Here is a 16,648-nt window from a genome sequence, read left to right as displayed (position 1 = left end):
ATTGTTTTCAAAATGAAACTTTTGAGATTGTAAGCCATTTGAGTCCAAAAACGAGGTCATTAAGGAATAATAATTATGAAATTGAAAGCTCTTTGATACAGATAAGAAACATGTTTGGAGATGGGACTTTAAAAATGGTTTGGTTTGAGAGAGACAGTTTTTTCTGTTTCTTAAAATGAAAAAGGGATTTCACTGCAGGTTTAACTATATTCAAATTTGAAAAATTTAGAAACTTTGCAAAACTGGCAAAACTTGGGAGGAAATTAGATACTAAAATATTTCCCTCTTTAGTCAGAGTAAGCATCAGAGAAAAAAGACTTGATAAAAAAAATCTTTTAATTTACCTTACATCTTTTTCTTCTTTAAACATGCTTTCCAAAACCACAATAAAAAGCCAAAAGCTGTTTTTTGATTGGTACCTGAGGAACTAGAGGACGAGAAGCTGCTGGAGGTGGAACTACTCCTGTTGTCAGCCGACGACTTTTTCATGCGCCTCCGCTGCGCCAACTTGGCGTTGGACACCTCTTTCAGTCTGAATCCCTCTCTGTGGGCCTGGTGGAATGCAATGAACGTCTGCGCGACGCCGAGCTCAGCGGTGCGTGCGTTGGCGGCGCCGAGCACGCCGGGCGTCATCAGCGGGGTGGCAGGGAAGGGCGCCGTGCCCTTGACCCAATCGTTGGACAGCAGTGCCTCGATGGTCAGCCTCTTCTTCGGGTCGACGGTCAGCAGGCCACTCGTCACATACTTAGCCGGTAGCGACACGTGGTTCCATGCGTCCGCCGTGAACGAGAACTCGCCAGCCTTGATGCGGGCCATCACAGCCGCAGGACTGTCGTCCCTGCTGCGCGAGTGGAACGGCGCCTGACCAGACAGCATTGTGTACTGAAAATATTTTGTTTGTTAGTTAATTTGTGATACTTGAGGGTCTAAAGGTTTTATTTTGAACATCAATCAATTAGGGCTATTTCTCTGTGGCTACAAAATATTTAAAGCAGGGAAAGAAAAGTTAAATGGTTAAATTTTTTCACCACGTGAAGCTTCCGGCACAATTTAACTGTTATAATATCAAGGCATTCTCTCAAGTTTCAGCCTAATCATCCTGATTTTAAAACAAAAGCTGATATATTTATTCATTCGGGCAGAGAGACTCACCAAAATGACTCCCAAACTCCACAGATCACAGGTCTCATCGTAGCCTCCACTGCTCTTGCCAGCAGCCAAGTTCAGGACTTCAGGGGCCGCGTAGTACAACGTGCAGCAAGGCGTCATTATTGGCTCATTCTCTTGTGTCAGTCTTGCAAAGCCAAAATCAACGATCTTGATGTCCGCGTTGTCACTTGAGTCGGTGAATAACAGATTCTGCAAGCAAATAATTCCAAATTTAGTAACTTGTAAGGAAAAAATCCAGTCGTTTCATCTTTAGGAATTAAAAAACTCACCTCAGGTTTAAGATCCCGGTGAACAACCCTTCTTTTGTGCATGAAGCTGATGGCTGACGCGAGCTGCCTCATGATCCTGCTGACCTGGCTCTCGGTGAATTTGTGCTTGTTTCGGATGCGCTCTAGCAGCTCGCCACCCTTGAGCAGTTCCAGCACCAGGTATGTGTGCACCTCGTCGTGGAACACGTCCTCCAGTTTGACCACGTTTGGGTGGTCCTGGCAGGCGCGCAGCAGGTTCACCTCGCGGCTGCAGTCAAAGCGCTTCTTCACAATCTTCACGGCGTACTCGACGCCTGTTTGCCGGTTCTTGCATTTGCGGCAGATGGAGAAGGTACCGTCACCCAGGATCGGTCCGTCCAGGTCGAGGTCGTATTTCCTGAAGAACATGGACTCCATGCGTTTGTTCAGCGACCGCAGCTTGGCAGTGTCTGGCCGTTCGTCCGAAACGGCATTTGCGTGTAAGAGGATCGAAGGCGCAACATATGAATATCCCTGGAAACCAAAAATAATTCAAACGTGAATATTATTTTGATAATATATAAAACAACGGACAACAGTCAACAGTTTTATTGATTTAAAGGAAAAAATTTATTTTGGAACTTACCCTGAATATTTTATCGGAATTAGGAGGAACCACAGCCGGGGAATCTGTAGGAATCATTTTGGTGAATTCCTCGCTAAAGTTGCTAGTGTCTAGGTCATTGGTGAGCTGAGGGACGAATGGGGCTTTTATGGCCTTCTGAGCTAGCAGCGACCAGTCCAAACCCTCGAAAAAGGCGTGTTGTTTCAGTTCATCAGCGTCGGTGGGGCCGCCGCCGAGCCTCTTACGCGGATCTTTCACTAGCAGTTGGGCAATAAAATCACATGTGGCAGGCGAGAGATGCTTCGGGATCGGTGGCTCCGTTTTCAAGATTCGCCTACAAAGAATGCTGTGTTATAAAAGTCAGTAGCTAATTTGGATTAGTGTAAGCAAAGTTAACGCACAAATACTAGAGTTTGACGTGTTAATTGTGTTTGCACAGTCTCACTTAGGATTTTGCAGCGTTATACCACTTACTTTGAAATCTCGGGCTGCGTGTTCTTTTCACCTTCGACGGTGAAAGGAGAGGCACCAGTCAGCAGTTCGTAGGTCAGAACACCAACGCTCCACCAATCCACAGCCTAATTGAAACAAATTAGGATTTGTTAACATTTCAGCAAACAAATTGGAAAAAAATAATTACAACAGCTACATTTTGGTTTAAATAGTACTGTAATTATTCGTGATACTGTGTTTTGAATTTATTCACGTGTTGAATGGATTTACAAATACAAAATTTTTCATGGCTGTAATCTAATTAACGCTGCTGGTTATCGTAGGCAGAAACCAGATTGATTGTGCGCGTTGTGCGCGAGTGTGATTTTGAAACGATATAGAAAGTGGCCACGGAGAGATCAGCGGGCGGGCGGCCTGGCACTGGTTCCGCGCTCACGGGACGCGAAAGTGCCCCTGCTCCACGTGAATGTCAAAGTCACACGTGCGGGAGGGTGCGAAGTTCTAGCGAAAATAGCTGTTGCCGTGCCGTGCAGGGTTTGTGTGTGTGCATCTCCACACATACACACTTTTGGAGTCTCCCTGCTGTCGCCTTCTGCGCCGAACACACCGCGCTGATTGAGCTCCCACTGACGAGAACACAAAACGAGACCTGTTCACCTAATTAACTTAGGTTAAACGTGATCCCGTTCGAGCAGGTGTACTCAGACAATTGATCAACACGAGCAATTTGAACTTAAAGAGATTTCAAAATCATGTATTTACGTTTCGTGAGAGGTCGGTTGTTATATTTCAGAGGGAAAAATGTTTCAGAAACTGATGCAAATGGCGTCTTCGATTATTTACGTTCATCCCCTGCTTTGATGCCAGAGCTGCGGTGCATTCCCAACGGACGAAGAGTGTATTTAGAAGGCTATCACGAGTGACCCAATTCAATTTAATACCATCGTGTTTGTTGCAAAAATAATTCCGGAACTTCTCTTTAGTCTAGTGCTTTCCGAACTCTAAAATTACTCTTTCACACGTAACCCACCAAAAATAAGCTTCCTCCCAAGGGGAAGGACCGAGACAAAATTCACCCCTTGATTGCTTTGCTATACTCCTTTCCTGGAAAGTGAAAACTACCCCTTCCAGAGATTTCACAAGAGACTGATTTCCTTGACAGGAAAAGTGGAGATCCAGGAAGCGCGGTGCTGATCAGACGCTTTGTGTGCACTGCCGGTTGCATGCAAGCCGTACCACGATTGAATAATTGAACAAAGCAGCACGAGTGCACGCGGACCCACAAGTAGTTGCGCTATGGACATAGGGGCGCGTGTGTTCTCATTTCTGAGTGAGCATGCATCGATTCCCGTCTTCGGCGCCAAAAACAATAAACCCGTAGCGGTATATTGTAAATAAGCGGCGAATTTACACGGACAAGTGCATCCGTGGCGGCAGGAATTTGTACAGTAATACGCCGTTTGAAATTGTAAAACGCGCTGGCTGAGGCACTTGCCGCCGCCGCGCGCGGAATGTCGGTCACAGAAAGTGGGACACCGAGGAAACGGCAATACGCCGCAAACTACATCAATCCGCTCTATCTATCGTCTCTCTCTCTCACCACGCACGTGCACTTTCTCCATTCCATAACACGTTGTATCAATTATTATTTAACCAAAAATTCACCTGCTGCTGCTCTAAAGGGTTTGGTAACTTTTGAATTGTACTTACGATATCATGCCCGTCGCTTCCACCCTTCACAACCTCTGGAGCCATGTACTCGATGGTCCCGCAAAATGAGTACGCACGCTGATCCTGGAAGACGAATAAAATCAATTTTAGGCTGACGACAAATTTGACACGAGTGAAACTTATACTGTTATCTAGGTCACTTAGAACTGATATAATTTATTATAAAAATAAAAAAAGGAAAAGGCACAATATTCTTGATGTGTTTGTTTTTCTTTTTAATAAAAACATATTTTTTTATTATTTTCATTTTTAATGAAAATGGGCTGAGAAGAAAAATAAGAAAGCGTAACCATTACCTTGTCGTCGGGCAAAAATTCTTTGCTCAGTCCGAAATCGGTGAGCACGATGTGCCCGTCGCGGTCCAGTAGTATGTTCTCTAATTTTATATCACGGTATATGATGCCGAGCTGGAACAAAAGAGGAATACAATTTTAATTATTATATTACATTGCTAGATTAATGAATTACGGCGGCAAACTTTGAAATCAATTTATGCCAACAGCTTAGCTTTGTTCGAGAAAATGTGGGTCAGAATTCAGGCGGTGTTCTCATTGCGCACATTTTTTTAGATAAGGTGTATCGCCAAAATAGACACAGATAATAGCGATTTGCGAATGTTAGCGCCGAAAAATTTCACTTCTTCTCAAGGCCCTGGCCGTAGTTGTAAATGTTACAAAAGAGGGAGAAAGGATGCGGACGGATTCTGTAACGGCGCGCTACTCATCTTTTCCTTTCCTCCACCTAAATGAGAAACACGCTCAACACAATGAGCGCGAATTCGTTCTCTGCTTCCCAGTCCCACGCTCTACATAAAAAAAAGAACTATCCGCAGATTTTCCTCGGCCGAAACTTTCTTCTTTTACTTTTCGAGCCCGCCAACGCTATGGCAACATTTCAGCTCTGGGCCGATTTGTGCGCGTGTATTAATTTATTATTTCATTACTCTGCTTCTCGAGAGCAGGTCGGTCCCGGTGCGGCGTCGGTCGGAGCTTTAGCCAAACTAGTCACTTGCAAAATTTAACAGCGGGAAAGCTGCGGAATCAAGTTGCGGGGCAGCTCCGCCAAATCAAGCGCAAATGAGCCGGCTGGCATTGCGGCAGAAAATTCTTCAGATTTTACATTTTTATCGGTCCCGCATGCCCCTCTAAAAGTTTTAAATTTTAAGATTTAATAGGCTGTTGGCTAATTTAAGTCCACTTTGTCGTTCCCCAAAAGCAAATTTTAAAAATTACTGCGCCGGTGAATTCGCAAGAAATTTAATTGAGCATCACACGAGTTTGCTGGCGTAGAGAGGTCAGTGCTAATAGCAAACTGCGCGCAGACCGAGTGAGTTGGCACAATTCGCCCGTGTGTGCATCTGGTCGGCTGACGAGGACCTTGGCGGCGAATGCACCTCATTTGCCTGCACCTCCGTGCAGCAGTTCCGCGAGTGTTGTTATTTCCTGTTTGTATCTGGCTGCGGCCGACAATCGTCACAGCTCGCGTCTGTCAAGCATCACAGCATCGGCAAATACATATTGCTAATAGCTGACCCATATTGTGCTATCGGTGCGAATCTTTATCAGCTCGGTTTTGTCCGAGGCGTTGGCCAACTTGCGAAAATATTTTTGCACTAATAAAGCACACGTGTGAAATCTGGGTCGAGCGTCTTTTCACTTTTCTATACGTATTATTTACACGCGTTTCAAAAACTACCGATTGATAATTTATTGCTGTCCTAAGTCCCATTTTTGTTATGATGTTTGTTTCTTCTACCTCCCACGTAGCAGAGAAACCCCCTGGAAGTCAGGATGCTGCCTTAAAAATGATTTTTTTTCCTTTGTCGGAAGTCTGTTTTACCCTGACAAATATCCATTGATTGCGATTTTCCCTTTTAAGCCGCTTTGCTATGGATCTGTTAAAAAATTTCTCACGAAATATTTCTAAAAAAAAAAAACATAACTAACCCTAGGGACGGTAAAAGTGAAGATTTGAATTGATGTAGATTAAAAAAAGACAGATACATCAGGAGTATCGTGTTTACTAAAACATTTTTACCTCAAATTTGGCTCTTTCCCAACAAAGAGCGGATACTTAATTCATTTAAGAGGAAAAAGACGCAGACGATTCTCACAGCTTCGTTCGTACACCCAGGTCGGTGACGCCGACTCGACATTTTGCAATTATTGGGCTCGCGCCGCCGGGGGTGCCGATTCCGAAATACACTCATCAGTGCAAACTCGGGGCTGTTTTTGTCGGCAAATTGTTCTCTCTCAACCAGAGAGCGCCCCCGCGTGTGCGTGCGTCACAGCACTGAGCATTCTCCGTTATCAGAGGCAAAAATAGCAACGGCCGGATCAGAATGATGAGCCAATGTGCGCTGCTCTTATATAAAGTCAGACGGTGATGCGGGGGTTGTGATCACGTTCACCCCCCGTTGCGTAAACAACTCGAAATAAAAGGGACTGTGATAATTGAGTTTGTTATTTCGGATTCGGAAGTTTGACCGCAATCACTCACCTTATGCAAATGCTCGAGCGCCAGCACAATTTCTCCCACGTAGATGCGCACCTCTTCCTCTGTGAAATGCTCTCGCTTGTAGAGGTGTGTGAAAAGCTCACCTCCCGACACGTAGTCTGCAAAAAGAGAAGTAAACATTTTAAATAACGCACATGATTATGTTGTTTTAAAATGAAAGACAATTTACTCCTGCCAGCATTATTTGATTAGCAATATTATCTTCGGAGAATCAGATAAGAATGAAATATCAGTCAAGGAAATTATATTTGACTGGATTTTTCAATGAGGCAGACCTTCAATCGGATTGTGCCAAATCCAGCTGATAACCCTTTTATCCGAGGCAAAGTTCTGTTTGCAAGACAATAAAGGCCGCTTTTGCATTGTTGTTTAACTCGCGATAATAGGCTTGTTTGCGCTTAGCACTCAAGGTAAAATTCCAACGTTTGTTTTCATCGCAAGACCAAAAGCTGCATTGCAAGCAGGAATCGGCTGCTGTCTCCGCGTACTGTACTCAAGGCGTGTGGCGATTTCTGGGGCGTATCAAGTGGGTCTGAACTTCCTAGCGGACAGATTCCGTTGCACGCGCTGCTGCTGACGCTTTGAGTAAATTGATGCCAGCTAGCATACCGACTCAGTCAACGGTTACCCATAAATAATTATCAATTAAAATTTTCATATTTTCATAGCTCTAGTTGGAATGTTTTTTTTTCATTTTAAATTCCTCGAGAAATTTCGTTCGCTGCTGAGGACATAAAATCTGGAGATAGCAGTTCAGCGTGTTTTCCCTTAAGCAGGAAGAATATGAGAGGCGCTAAAATGTTCACAACACACCGCTTATGATGCAATTGTTGCATTCCTAAGCGAAAATCTTGCGTTATGTGCTTCGCTCCCCCAGCCTTTGTGCTCGTGAATAATACGCACACGGATAAGACGAATACCAAACTTAAATTTTAAAGAGCCTGCTTAGCAAGGGACGTGTATGAAATGGAGCTCACAGCTCAATGCTGAATTTCGGCCTTGAATATATATAAATACACAACAATTGCGCGGCCGCTTTGAAGTTTCGAAAGGCGCTCTCTCCACTATCTAGGATAAATAAATTCGCAAACTGCTGGTCAGTGCAGATTCTTCTTGTTTGTGCTTTGTGTGCAATTGGAAATAGGCAGTGGCGGCGAAAAGTGCCGATTGTTTACTCTTCTGCGACTGATAACAATGAATCGCAGTAGCAAATGTTGTCGAGCAGCTCAAATAATATTTTCCCGGCGAGTTTGTACACTCGTGTCCTTTCTATCAAATTGAGTATTTCATTTGCGAATGGTTCGGCCTTCATTTTCGATGCGCGTGTGTACAGTTATAGCTGGTCGTCTCCTTAAGAGAATCTCGTAATTAATTTCGAGCCTGCGCTAGCTGGAAAGAGAAAAGTGATTTTTGCAAAAAAGACTCCTTTCACTCGGTGTTTTGCGGATGATACCATCGAGCCTTCAGGCGCGTGCGAATGCTCTTAAGTCTGCATAATTAAACCTCGTTTCGAATTGAACAAGTGCAATTATCGTGTCACGAAGATACTGCAAGATGGATCATTACTCTTTCACAACGATATGGCATCAGTTGAAATGATTCCGAATTTGCACCGGCACACTGAAAGCGGATTTCGTTGCCGTAGCTAAAAAATGAGGGCGCATTTTTACCCTTTTAAAAGTTAAGGAAGTCGATTCTGACACGAAAAGTCTTCGTTTGCACCGCAAATAAGATTTAAAAGCGGATTTGCTGCACGCGCATAGTGTGCTTTTCCGTCAGCAGACTTATTCCATTTCCAAGCACGCCTGCAGGTATCAAATTTAACTTGTGAGAGGAAGAAAACACTCGCACACTATATAGACACGACGACAAGAGAGCAGGAGAAACGTGGGGTTTCATGCGGCGTGCATTCGCTTTATAAATCTGCTGAGTGGCGTCGTTCAGCTCGGCGACTTCCATCTATATCGTTTAATTCGCCAAATTACGGGTTGCAGGTTGCCGTTACAACGCGAATTTTCTGCTTTTTAGTCAGCGCATAACACTCTGAGAAATTAAAGAGGCATTTTTGCTGTCAGCGGGAGCTCAATTATCATTTCCATTCTGTTTGGTTATATGTATGCAAACCTTTTTTTGTCTATTTTGAAAATAAACAGATTTAATTTGATTTTCGCAGGGAACAATTTTACCGTTTAAATTTCGATTCCGCGTTTTGTTTCTCGGCAGGTATATGTGACGGAGATAAAATATAGCAATTTTCTGCCCTTCGAAATTCAACAAACAGCCAGGGCATCTGCTCGCGCTGGCATTTGTGAACCGTCCGATTTGCATGAATTCACCTAGAATGGAGATAAGAGTTTTGCAAGCAAAGTCACGACTCCATCGCTTGCATCCTCTCTAGGGTTGCGAAACGCGGCGGCGATCATTTTCATTTGCATGAAGGCGATTGAGGCGGCACGAACGGGTTTTGCACGTGAAAAAGGACAACCGGCAATTTCCTCGCCTAGACAACAGTCGAGTTTCCGTCCTTTAGTACAGCAGCAGCGGTCATCAGGCAGAAAAGAAGTGTTTGTGTGAGTGCACGCGGCTTGTCCTATGTCGCGAGGCCGCTGCGAAAGAAGCTAAAAGCTCGGCGTCAAGCCTTGAGAGCGCGCGCGCGTTGCATCAATATAAATACGAGGTGGCAAGGCCGCGCGAATGCTTGATATAATAGTGGCAGTGCACTTGTCGCCGCGGCGAGCAACAATAAGAAAAATGCACCACCGCCGCAGGGATAACAATGAAAAAAAGTGCACAAAGCGCGGATGTTGCAAAATCTTCCGCCGCCGCCGCGAGAGTGTGAGATGGTTTCCTTCTCTTCCATTTGCTGGCTTAATCGTATTAATAAAATCACCGGCGTGCGGTTTGATTTTTCAATAACAAAATGCGCGTCTAGTTCTGATCTTTGCGCAACCGATTGACAAACGATGTGTTTTCAGTGATATAACTATGGCTACATTTCAATGCGGTTTCGCATTATACAATCTTGTTTTTGCAATTCCAACATGGAAATTTTCCTCCAGGGGGATAAATTAAGAGGAAAGTCTGAGGTGATTCAACTTTATTTTCAATTTAATCCACGTGTAATTCCAGGTGCAAAGCTTTTCCTCTTGAGTCAGTCTTCGTCATTGCATCAGGCCGCGGCTGGTCTCACGCCAGTCTGCAGACAGCATATTATTTGCTTCTCTGCAGTAATTCGCAAACAGACATGACCCTCAAAATTTGCAAGTAAGTGGCGCACACAGGTGTATTTGTGCGTTTAATGGGAGGTAACGAGCGCGCCTCATTGAGGTGTAGAGCGCGCTGCCGCATGACGACCAAGGATAAGCAAGGACGCAGGACCAGAGGCGCAATCGTGTCTTTTCCCATGTCCGCCACCGCTGCTGCCGAGCAGTGAGACTTCACAGCCATTACTCCACTTTTTCGCTATTATTCTATCACACGCGTAAAGAGAGTCGTTGTAGCCGAGAGAGAGGAAACATCGCGTTGAAACTACTATTCAATATCGCAGCAGCGGCACTTGCTCTCCAATTACGGCGTGTTTGTGTTGAGAGTATTAATTAGTGCCCAAGGAGTTAATCAACATGGCCGCCGCCGGTTCAATGAGAAGTAAACATGTGGGGAAATTGCATTTTTTCGCTCGGGAAATTTTTAAAGGAAAGCCTACGCTGAAGAGTTCTCCGAAGTGAAGGACTTTAAAAGGGAAAGGAGTAAGGGGATTCGGCAGAGGCGCACGGCTAACTGTATAATCGCACACTTTTACGCGGAACACTCGACCTTGCTCCTTTCGGAACCTTCAAATACCGCGTGAGGCTCGCAACATGGGGGAGCAGTCAGCTGACTCCGACACCCAAGGGCGGTATCGATTTTGCAAAAATCGCTCCGCGGAAAAGGTGTATGGTGCCGCGCCGGTACCGCCGAGATGACATAACAGCCGCGCAGCATAATGTGGATAACATGCAAGAGAAGATTTCAACTATTCCGGGTTGCGTAAGAGAAAGATGAGAAAAGAAGGCGCAGAGAGCGAATGAGTGAGCCCTCCGCCTCCTCGGCTTGCAAACTCGAAACGAGGCTAACACATTCAGCCTTGAGCGCATTGCCGGCGCGGCAGAGCTCTCTCTCATCATCAACTAGTCGAGCAGACCTCGCTTTTGGCCTAGGTTAGGTTTGCAAAAACTAGGATTCATGCCAGGCCGCATTGAGCACATGATTTTCCTTTGGATGCCGTCAGCACAAAGAGGAGCAGCCTCTCACAATGGAGAGCAGTTCTCGAGTTTAGTTTCTAAGGAAGCCACTTCAAATATCAGAAGTCTGTACGGAATATATTGAAATTTTAAACTCGTTCAGAAACAACAATATAAATCTACAAATTTTTACCCAACAAATTGACACTTTAAAGCACTGTAATTTTAAATTCAAATAAATTTAGGGATAACGAACCCAGAAACTTGCTCTATCTTAAACATTTGCAGGCGAGAACTGTGCAGTCTAGCCTTTGTTTTGATCGGCGGATTTGGAGGGTGTATTAATGTGATTCGCGTGCGTGCGAAACGAGGTCGCACGGGGTGCGCGGCGCACAGTTGCCACCCGCAAAGAAATAATGCCCCTGCAGCGTAGACAGAGGGGCATGGCGACAGCCATTCGAGTCCTGCACCACCGTCCAACAGATTATTGAGACAAGCTTACAGTTAGTGCACTCGTGGCTCGTGGCTGTTACAGAAAAGAAAATTTCGCAACGATTCGCGGAAGGCGGCCGCCTTCTGAGAACCTTTCATCCGTCTGCGCAGTGCCCGATTATGGAACGGGTGGCGGAACGAGCCAGCCGACGTTCTCTGGGAAATGTCGAGAAGAGTTTGATTTGCAGAACGGCTTGTGTTCGCGGAAGTCGTCGTTCTGCGAATATTCCCTTCCAGTTTGCCAATTCCAGCAGCGCTTTCGCAGAACGATTTGCGTGTAACGTGAACAGTGAAGCCAATGCAAGAAAAAATTAGCACGATTTTAATCAATTCAATTTTTTAATGCGAATCGCCACATTAAAACGCAAAAAATCACCAAATAAACTGGGCGAATATATACTTTTTTTCCAAGTGGAGCGCAATGGTCATCGATTTTCCAGTGCCAGCGGCGGGCGCTTTTTATATTTTTAGCAGAGAAACGCGGCGACAACGGCATTGTGCCGTAAATAAGCCTTTATGAACGCATAAGTGATGTAATGTTTATGTACCGAGATGCGCGGGCGATTTATTAATAGAGGAACCTCCCACCTGACAGATTGGTTATTAATTTTCGCACAGAGCCTATATGAACTGCCGAAGAAGAGCAGTGCAGCAGTACTGCTCTGCTTGACCTGAATATCAAATTCCATTGTCATAATTCGCTCACACGGCAGAAAAACGCGGACTAGTGCAAATCCATGCCGCGAGTCGCGCTCGTTATATATTAAAATATAAAAGTAGAAAGTCAGCAGTAGCTACTCTCTGCAACAAGAGCGCTTAATTCCTTTTCTTGCACTTACTTTCTCCTTCCATCTATCTCCCTCTGCGTGCCAGCCGTGGCGAAAAATTTTACTTTCACTCAAATTCTGCATTCTGCGTCGGCTGATTTTCGACACGAACAATCGCGTTGCTCGTGCCGGCGCCGATTGCTTTTTGTCAAGCGCATGAAAAAAACTCGGAAACAGGAAAGTCGGGATCGAAAATTCTAGTACTTACCAAGGATGAGGTGCAATTTGGCCTCGGTTTGGAAGGCGTAGTGCAGAGTGACGAGGAAGGGCGATTGGCGCACCGCCTCCAGGACCTGCCTTTCGGTTTTGGTGTGCTCTGTCGTCTTCTTCTTCTGCACGATGGTCGCCTTCTTCAGTACTTTCATGGCGTAGAGGGAACCGCTGTCCTTGCCACCCACTTTGCGCACCAGGAACACTTTGCCGTAAGCTGGGGAAAAAATAAAGTTTAAATTAACACATTTGATAGAAATTTATTTTTGAAATTAACGCCGCATATAAAGAAATTGCGGAATTTTATTTGAACATGCCAATTTTTCCTTCTAAGGTGTGATATACTGGCTTCGCATTGGTCAGAATACTCTAGATTTTGAGCATGCCCCATGCGCCAGCGTTAAAGAGGCCATCCTAATCAGGAAAGAGAGGAAGAGAAACGTTTTGGCTTTGTAAAATTTACAACAGGAAGGGCAAATGAACTCGCGAATCCAACAATCCCGTTCGCAAATTTGCATATGCTTTAGTGATATGGCGATGCTTTACAGAAACTTCTTCCGTTTATAGCGCAGATTTTCGCAGGCCGGCGGCGAGCGTGTTGTTGTCCATATTGATTGCGGCACGTGTACAAAACGCTCAGTGATCGATACAGAACGTATGTGTATATAGTCGTGCCGTGCTGGCTGAGAGCAGCAGAGGCGGCGGCATGGCGGCCGCAACAACGTGTGTGAGTGCAGACGCCCATTTTCGCTGGCGAGTCGCAGTTAAATAGGCGCGATTCCAGTGCACTTGAATGCAATTTGAAAAGAGCTCGTCGTTTTGCGTGCTGGCTTAAAATAAACTCGCGCGAGTGAGCGAACGCAACTTTCTCTATTTTCATTTCCATCTGTGCACCATTTTAATTGCTAATGCACTGCAAGAGACAAACCTCTCTGAACAACAAAGAGGAAGAAGGAATATTATTAACAGGGAATCGGTTGGTTTGAAAGCTTTTCAAGCGTTTCACAGTTTTTCCGTCAAATAGGTTTAATGGACCAAAAATATTCATCCGCGGTCGATGATGAGCTGCGGTCCAGAGGAGCACATTTGGTTCAGCTACCTTGCCCGCAGCCAGCCCGTTAGCAGCGGCCTTGAACCCGTACCTTGGGATGCCCTGACCACGCCGGCTTCAGCTTCAGCCGCCTGGCGAATTTCCACCGCCGCCGGCTTTAGCTGCAGTTACGCTTGACGAACTTGCGGAATATAAAACGCGAGTGTCGGGGGGAGAAGCAGCTGCTTTTGCATTTTTTTACCAGCGAAATTGATGCCGGCGGTTTTATCACTCTGCCCGAGTACATACGAGACTGAATGTTCATATTTTTAAAGAAATATATATATAGCCATAACGTGCGGCGCGGCGGAGTCCACGATTTAAAAGTCGGATTATCACCAAGGTGCTTGGGAAACTTCCGAGAGCACGTTGCCGGACGCACCGCCCGTCCAAAATGGCCCCCGAAAGATATCGCATTAGGCTACGAGTACGTTTGAAAAATTGTGAGTGTAATTCCCGCACGCGTGTGCATTTTCATATTTCTATCCAAAAAGCAGCGGAGACCCCCATTTTTCGCCTGCATTACGGTGTACGATTGTGCTCTACAACAAAGTGTGCACGTCGGAGGCAAAGAGCTTCGGCCTTCTCCGTTATCCTGGCGGCGTCGGACATCGACCTCGAAGGGAAGCGCTCGCTCGCCGATCTCGCCGTCGTGCCAGCCGAGGCGTGTTCCGCAGGGTTGTCGCACCCTATCGCCGCCGACGTCTGCACGCCGGGGGACCGCAATGACCGGAGCTGATTAGGGGGTGGCTAGCCAAATTGCTCTGCATTCGACGTCCGATTGCGGAAGAGGACACCAAAAATGCCGTTTTGAATTCTTGCACTCCCGTCATGATACGGTTAATAAATTTGTCCGTTGTGGCACTTGATTTAAAGTCCCTCTCTGCCGAAACAAGAGATTAAATCGCGCATGTGTGCGAGTGTTTGTTTGAAATGCAGGAATACTTCATTTTAAATTACGTAAATGCATTGTCAACGTATTATCATATGCAAGTAGTAGCTTTTATTTAATGCTATATTTGCAGTTGATTTAAAGCGCAATAGAGTCAACTGACATGTACACACAAACACACTCGCTCAGTGACACCAGAAGACCAGATGAGGCGCAAAATTAGCAATTTAAATATCCGCCGCGCGCGACCACGTGACCGGTAAAGCGTTTGCATTTTAAATAATTCATTGAGCCGGAGCATTAGTGGCTCGCACTGCTAGAGAGCATTATTTGATCGAAAAATCACAGATCGAGTAATGATTGATTAATTATTGATTGATGGGTGCCGCGCACGACCTTAGCAAGTGATTTGGGCTGCCGAGTTGCGTTATGCTCCAAGGTGGAGGCCTTGTCTGACCCGCAGTGTGTGTATGTATTAAATAATCTGCTCGCTCTGAATTATGAAGAGGTCGCGCGCACTTAGCTCAAACGTGCCTCGCCAAAGGTGAGCGAAAGTTAAACTCTATCTCTTTCATATGTATACGTAGCTGCTACCTTGTTTGACGCATACGCACATTCAAAGATTGGACACATCACGTGTTTGTTATTGGAATCTGCGAGTGTGAGTGTGAGTTTCAAATCGCCAAGGTCTGCTGCTTTATTTTTTTAACCGATGGCAAGGGGAAAAATCGATGATTTCTGCCAGTGAAATAGGAGGATATTTATCCAAGGTTGCAGGACATGCGAATTCCACTTTGAACAAGCAAGCAATTAGTACTTTTTTCATTTGAAAAGCTCACAAAATTATGAGAAGCAATTGTCCCCACCAAGCGGCGGAATTGAAATCCTGACACGGAGCCATGGTCGACTTCCGCTGATAAATTTGTACTCTTGCACGCCGGCTAAAATTTATAATCATGCTGGGCCATCTGACAGAACGTGCGCAGAGTCGGAGTGTAAAGCTCTGAGCTCTGATAAAAAAATTTAAATCACCGCCCAGGTGGGCAGCACGTTGATTTTAGCATTGGCAAAAGTGTGCCCACCTCCTTGGGAGGCGAAAATTCGCTTGAGCACGTGGTGGAAGCGAGTTGATTTTCTCAATAATTGTATCCGGTGGCTCGTCGCTACGGCCGACAATACTACGAAGTGTGTGTGTATGAGCGAGCGGGGCAAAGACAAAAAGGCGAGCGTGCAAGCAAGGTGAATGGCCGCCGCCTCGCAACACAGACCTACATGCACCTGCAGCACTCTCAAGCTTATATTTTGAATTTTTATTTATTCTGATAGGCACAGTTCGCTTTCTGCGGCGGCCGTCTAGCTTTTTGATAAGAAGCCGTGCAGCGGGGACAAAACAGACCATTTGGGCATCGATCTGGCTGAAAATAGAGGGAGATGCACTCACTGGCCTCGCGCACGTGCCAATCCTTTCCCTTCGCTGGGGCCGCGCGCACTCGGGACAATCCAGGTGTCCATCCTCATCAATTGTGCATGCAGATTAATTTTAGCTTACTCGCATGCATGCGGCAGTCTTGTTCCTGGCTACGTCGATAACTTTTACTTATAGAAATAGACTCAGCTTATATTCAGCCGCAGACGCTCTCGCCTTTTTTGCCGGCTGTCTTTCCGGCTGGGGTTGAGAATTGTTATGTCACGAGCGGTCAAGAAAATTTCACTCGCGTTTCATTTGTGGCCTCTTTTTATTATTTACATTTAACAATTATTAGAAGCGAGGCTCCGCCTAGCAAAGAATGTGTAGATAACATTATGTGAGTGACAAAAGAAAGCACACCAAAGGAGCTGCGTAAACAGTTGGAAACAATGTGCTGGATGAGCCTGGCTGGTAAATAAACAACGAAAAAGCATCAAGTAGAGAGTTTTTCTATCCACTCACGGCGATTAAGCAATATGAAATTAATTTTAGAAAAACGGGGATTTCCCGGGGAAACAAGCATATAGCAAAAGCAAACCACAGGTGATAAGTTTTAAGCCAAGACAGGAAAGTTAAAATAACATCAGTCAAATGAACAGGCGCTCAAGTATAATCACGCGACATTATGTTATTTTGGTGGCCATTGCTCCTCTCAACTGGTTGTTAAATAACAAGAGGTGCCCTCGGTCGGGCCAACGCTGTGTATTTGGTGCGATAACAGCCTTT

At 45.4% G+C, this 16,648-nt stretch overlaps 1 protein-coding gene across 2 annotated transcripts in view; it reads right to left on the bottom strand.

The window, feature by feature from the left end:
* Positions 1-16,648, bottom strand: part of LOC135943939 (ribosomal protein S6 kinase alpha-5-like) — a 42,633-nt gene that overhangs the window by 1,653 nt on the left and 24,332 nt on the right. For both annotated transcript variants that reach the window (XM_065490605.1, XM_065490607.1), the window contains exons 3-11: positions 12,471-12,689; positions 6,706-6,821; positions 4,503-4,613; positions 4,186-4,269; positions 2,497-2,600; positions 2,044-2,356; positions 1,440-1,931; positions 1,153-1,359; positions 420-882 (exon numbers count right to left, since the gene is read on the bottom strand). In XM_065490605.1, coding sequence (XP_065346677.1) covers positions 420-882; positions 1,153-1,359; positions 1,440-1,931; positions 2,044-2,356; positions 2,497-2,600; positions 4,186-4,269; positions 4,503-4,613; positions 6,706-6,821; positions 12,471-12,689 — 2,109 coding nt within the window. The remainder of the gene's footprint in view (positions 1-419; positions 883-1,152; positions 1,360-1,439; positions 1,932-2,043; positions 2,357-2,496; positions 2,601-4,185; positions 4,270-4,502; positions 4,614-6,705; positions 6,822-12,470; positions 12,690-16,648) is intronic.

The sequence above is a fragment of the Cloeon dipterum genome, chromosome 4 (genome assembly GCF_949628265.1).
Source record: "Cloeon dipterum chromosome 4, ieCloDipt1.1, whole genome shotgun sequence".
Taxonomy (NCBI): domain Eukaryota; kingdom Metazoa; phylum Arthropoda; class Insecta; order Ephemeroptera; family Baetidae; genus Cloeon; species Cloeon dipterum.
The sequence above is the reverse complement of the archived record's forward strand: the minus strand, read 5'-3'. Positions and strand labels throughout refer to the sequence as shown.